General features: G+C 50.4%; 1 protein-coding gene across 1 annotated transcript in view; it reads right to left on the minus strand.

The window, feature by feature from the left end:
* The window catches only part of LOC106816708 (DCC-interacting protein 13-alpha-like), a gene marked incomplete at its 3' end in the record, with an annotated part of 17,845 nt that extends 14,421 nt beyond the window's left edge, over nt 1-3,424 (minus strand). Inside the window, exon 1 of the mRNA XM_014821327.1 lies at nt 3,308-3,424. Within this exon, the coding sequence (XP_014676813.1) occupies nt 3,308-3,424 (117 nt within the window). The remainder of the gene's footprint in view (nt 1-3,307) is intronic.
* Nucleotides 3,425-5,815: the final 2,391 nt, after the last annotated feature.

Raw genomic sequence — 5,815 nt, forward strand, 5'->3', positions numbered from 1 at the left:
TAACTGACAGAGCAACAATATCCAAGTTTATCCCACAAAAATGAGAAATTTTGTGTACACGTGTGAAAAATGCGTGTAAATTGGGTGAAATTGACCGACACAGCAACAATACTCATGTTTATCTCGCCCAGATGGACAAATCAATTGCCCTATCCGTCTGAATGAGGGCGCTACGCCCCCTTGGATATTATTGCTAGATCAGATCACCAGGTTTCTTTGCCGATCACACAGCCTTGGTCGACGGTTTTTCTTGGGAATGTATTGCTTTTGCAGCCCGGGGGATTGGAGTTCCAGAAAGAGGGCGAAAAAACTGCATTTCGAGTTTCGAACTTCCATTTTACTTATTGTTTTCCTGCTTTTAGTGTTACTGTTTTACTTGTACTATTTACTTCTCACTGCACCCGAAAAATACCGTCCAATTTTATAGCAGTAAGACGGACCCAAGACCTTTCCCTATCCCCGGCTGAGGAAGCCTGTACATGTAGATGCTGATCCAGCAAGACCCCCCTCCCCATTGCCTGGTATCTACTCCCTATTATCTACATATTGCTTGGTCTTTACATCCCTTCCTCTTGTCCCATCTCTAAATTTGCCAGTGGCTAGACGGCACAACAACTGCTCCAAAAAATCCGCGATAAAAAATCAATCATCGGAGATTTCCTGCCGACGGCCGGCCGACGCACGCAAACCACGCTCGGCCGAACATCGATACAAAACTAGTTTCCGAATCATGTCCGACGCGAGGTCTGCCGAACCCGCGACATATACGCAAAACAAACACCGAGGTCAAGGTCGTAGGTCGGCACGGCAACAGCATTAATAGCGAATCAATTAGTACAGAACGCACGTCGGTATCGCGCGAGCTTCTCTGCCATTTACTAAAAGCAATAAAGCGCTCGCAAATTGATATAGCGAAGTGACGGGTATGCAGAGAGAGAGAGAGAGAGAGGAGGGTACGGGGACGTTACACACAAAATGCCACACCGCACATTCGCTGTATGAGATCAATAGCATTTCTGATCAGTGAATATGGAGCTAGTAGCTTACACATATGGATGCAGCTTGGTGAAGCTGAACATTGGTGTAAATCTCCTCAAGGGTTTCCGCAATCGCCACGGCAACGATGCGCGACGAGGCGCAGTGATTTAGCCGAGTCACTTCGCGGAGCGTGGATTGAGGGGATCCAACTCTAAGTCTCTCATTAGAGAGAACTCTCTCTCTCTCTCTCTCTCTCTCTCTCTCTCTCTCTCTCTCTCTCTCTCTCTCTCTCTCTCTCTGCCTGTGGCTCCCCACCCTCTCTCTCTCTCCGCGTGTCTCTCTTTCCCTCTTTCTATCTCTCTGCTACAGTATGCTTCTCTTCTGCATCTACTGCAGCTTTCTGGATTCCTCCGCATCCCTTTCCCAGCTTCCTCCGCATCCCTTTCCCAGCTTCCTCACAGCGAAATGGCCCAAATGCAACCAACTAATGATGTGAAAATCAATCACATACCAGTAGTATATATAGAGGGATGGAGAATGCAACAGCATTGTGCGCGCGCGCGTGTGTGTATGTATGCGAGTGCATGCGCGTGCACGCTCGCGTGTGTATGTATATAGACGTACGTATGTACGTACGTATGCGAGTGCATGCGTGTGCGCGCGCGTGTGTATGTATATACACGCACGTACGTATGCGAGTGCATGCGTGTGTGCGCGCGCGTGTGTGTACGTATGCGAGTGCATGCGTGTGCACGCGCGCGTGTGTGTACGTATGCGAGTGCATACGTGTGCGCGCGCGCGTGTGTATGTATATACACGCACGTACGTATGCGAGTGCATGCGTGTGCGCGCCCGCGTGTGTGTATGTATATACACGCACGTACGTATGCGAGTGCATACCTGTGCACGCGCGTGTGTGTATGAAAGTATATACACGCACGTACGTATGCGAGTGCATGCGTGTGCGCGCGCGTGTGTACGTATGTGAGTACATGCGTGTGCGCGTGTGTGTACTTATGCGAGTACATGCGTGTGCGCGTGTGTGTACGTATGCGAGTACATGCGTGTGCGCGTGTGTGTACGTATGCGAGTACATGCGTGTGCGCGCGCGCGTGTGTATGTATATACACGCACGTACGTATGCGTGTGCGTGCGTGTGCGCGCGTGTGTGTGTATGTATATAGACGGAGGGAGAGAGCTGGCTCCCTCTCCCTCTCTCTCTCTCGCTCCCTATCTCTATCACTCACTCTTTTTTCGCTCTAGAGATCTCTCTCTCTCTCTCTCTCTCTCTCTCTCTCTCTCTTTCTCTCACTCTCTCTGTCTCCTTCCCACTCTCGGTCTCTGCCGCTTCCTCTGTCTCTGCCCCTCTCTCTCTCTCTCTCTCTCTCTCTCTCTCTCTCTCTTTCTCAGGTTCTTGCTAATGCTTTCGGATGACATTTACTCGATTCTCTCTCGCGCTCGCTCTCCCTTGCGGGCTAGCTCTCTCTCTCTCTCTCTTACTTTCTCCACGTCCTTTCGTCAGCTCGTTTTCGCGTGCTACTTACTTCTGTCGCACGACGAATAATTCTCCGTTCGCACAATTATCGCTGATTTCGTACAGCAGGCAGACACTTGCACCTGCCCAGCTCACAGAGAGAGAGAGAGAGAGAGAGAGAGAGAGAGAGAGAGAGAGAGAGAGAGAGAGAGAGAGTGAGAGAGAGAGAGAGAGAGAAAGAGAAATGAGCGAGTAAGAAAGCAAAAGAGGGGCGAAGTGTATAGTGTGAGGCATTAATTAAATGGTCGCTTTTAATTGTAACGATTTTTCACCGTCGCTCGCGATTTTTGTGGCTTGCGCGATCTGTAATAATATAATAATAACAAGAACATATATAATAATTACTTGTAATAATGTAAGAATTCCCTTCTTCAAATCAACGTCAGTATGAAAATTCTTTACTCGAGAATTTCGTTCTGCCGCGATTCCTATACAGATACAGATTCTCATGCCTTGTGCTTTTCACCTTAATGATCTAATGATCTTAATCTAATCTTAATCTTAATCTTAATCTTAATCTAATCATCTTAATGATCTTTAATGATTTAACCAGGAGTCTATCAATAGACTCCTGATTTAACCATCAGGTTTTACTGCGAAATGGAAACGTTTTCTGGCAGGTGGAAAGGTCCTGACATCGACTTCGCACAGAGAGTACCCACTCATTAGTGATTAGTACCCTCTCTCGCCTCTCATTCTCCCTCCGATTTCTTCACACACAATATACGCACTAGTACAATAGAAGCAATAGCGTATTTAAAGAAGGTGCTTATATATATATACGCTTCTTTATACGCTCTTGCTAGAAGCAATATTGGCAGCGAGGATCTCGCAGTGAAACGCGGGACACTGGGCCTGCTTTGCTTGCGCTGGGGAAGAACTAGAATAATCAATGTGGAGCCTGACTGCCATACTGACTGGCGTGTGTAACATTGGTCTCTGCCTCCACTCTGCGCAAGCACTGCTTTATCGTCGGGATCGGGCCGCTGCCGTGGCAACGGGATGCTGTACGGCGGAGTCGACAGTAGTGGGAGTAGCTTAGCCATTTCGTGCGGCGACGGGAGTTCTATTGGTTTGAGAGTGAGATTGCGTCCTGTTGCACGCTGGCACGCACGCACGCACGCGTGCACACACGCACGTGAACGCGTGTACGCAGGCGTGCACGCGCGCACGCGGCCATGCACGAACGGATGAACGCACGCACGTCTGAACGCACGCACGCACGGTCATGCACGCACGCTGCTATGCACGCATGCACGTACGCGGAAATGCACGAACGAATGCACGAACGCGGGCATGTACACACGCACGCACGCACGCATGCATACACGCACGTACGCACGCATGCATACACGCACGTACGCACGCATGCATACACGCACGCACGCAGACATGTATACGCATACACGCACGCAGACACTCACGCATGATTGATCCGTACATTCTCCTTTCAGCTTCCTTCTTCTTTTCTCTACCCATCCACATACTGTATATTTTTTATTTTCCATCTTCTCTCTTTCTCTGTCTCTTTCTCTGTCTCTGTCTCTGTCTCTGTCTCTGTCTCTGTCTCTGTTCTAGAGTCTCTCGTCTCGCTGATCTCTGTCCCGCTCTGTCTCTGTACTCTGTCTCTGTCTCTGTCTCTGTTCTCTGTCTCTGTCCTTCTGTCTCTTCTCTGTTCTGTCTCTTTCTCTGTCTGTCTCTGTCTCTGTCTCTGTCTGTCTCGCTGTCCTCTGTCTCTGTCTCTGTCTCTGTTCCTCTGTCTCTGTCCTCCTGGTCTCTGTCTCTGTCTCTCTGCATCGTCAGTCTCTCTCTTCTCTCAGCCTTCTCGTCTAACTCATCTCTCTCTCTCCTATCTCTCCTCTCTCTGTCTCTCTCTGTCTCTCCTCGCTCTAGTCTCTATCCTCTATCTCTTTCATCCTTCTCTCTTTCTCGCTCTCTTTGTCTCCTCTCTCTCTCTCTCTCTCGTCTCCGTCTCTCTCTCTCTCTCCTCTCTCTTCTCTCTCCTCTCCCGTCCCCCCTCTCTCCCTCTCTCTCTCTCCTCTCCCTTTCTCTCCGTGCAGTCCCCTCTCCTTCTCTCTCTCTCTCCTTCATCCTCTTCCTCTCTGCCTGTGGCTCTCCCACCCTCTGTCCCCCTCTCTCCGGTGTCTCTCTTTTTCCGTCTTTCTATCTCTCTGCTACAGTAGGTATGCTTCTCCTCTGGCATCTACTGCAGCTTCTGGATTCGCATAACCGTTCCTCGCGCAATCCCTTTTCCCAGCTTCCTCTCGCCGCATCCCCTTTCCCAGCTTTCCCACAGCGAAAATGGCCATGCGAACCCAACTTAATGATGTGAAAATCATCACTAATACTCGCAGTAGTTATATAATAGAGGGATGGAGAATGCACAGCATTGGTGCCGCGCGGCGCAGTGGTGTATGTATGCGAGTGCATGCGCGTGCACGCTTCCGCGTGTGTATTATATAGACGTACGTATGTACGTACGTATGCGAGTGCATGCGTGTGCTGCAGCGGCGTGTGTATGTATTACACGGCACGTACGTATGCCGAGTGCAATGCGTGTGTGGCGCGCGCGCGTGTGTGTACGTATGCGAGTGGCATGCGTGTGCACGCGCGGCGTGTTGTGTACGTATGCGCGAGTGCATACAGTGTGCGCAGCGCGCTGGTGTGTATGTATATACACGCAGCGTACGTATGCGAGTGGCATTGCGTCGTGCGCGCCCCAGCGTGTGTGTGATTGTATATACACGCAAGCGTACGTAATGGTCCGAGTGGACAGAATAACCTGTGCACGCGCGTGTGTGTATGAAAGTATATACACGCCGTTGTACGTATGCGAGTGCATGCGTGTTGCGCGCGCGTGTGTACGTATGTGAGTACATGCGTGTGCGCGTTGTGTGTACTTATGCGAGTAACATTGCGTGTCGCTTGTGTGTAACGTATGGATAGCATGCGTGTGTGCAGCGTGTGTGTACGTATGCCGAGTAACATGCGTGTGCGGCGGACCGCCGTGTTGCGTATGTATATACAACGGCACGTAAGTATGGCGTGTGGGCGTGCGTGTGCGGCGTGTGTGTGTATGTATATAGACGGAGGGAGAGAGCTGGCTCCCTCCTCCTCTCTTTCTCTCTCTCGCTCCCCATCTCTATCAGCTCACTCTTTTTTGCGCTCTTAGAGATCTCTTCTCTCTCTCTCGTCTCTCTCTCTCTCTCTCTTTCTCTCACTCGTCTCTGTTTGCCTTCCCACTCTTCTCGTCTCTGTCGCTTCCTCTGTCTCTGCCCCCCCTCTCTCTCCTCTCTCTCTCTC

Source organism: Priapulus caudatus, unplaced genomic scaffold (genome assembly GCF_000485595.1).
Source record: "Priapulus caudatus unplaced genomic scaffold, Priapulus_caudatus-5.0.1 Scaffold1460, whole genome shotgun sequence".
Lineage (NCBI taxonomy): Eukaryota > Metazoa > Priapulida > Priapulimorpha > Priapulimorphida > Priapulidae > Priapulus > Priapulus caudatus.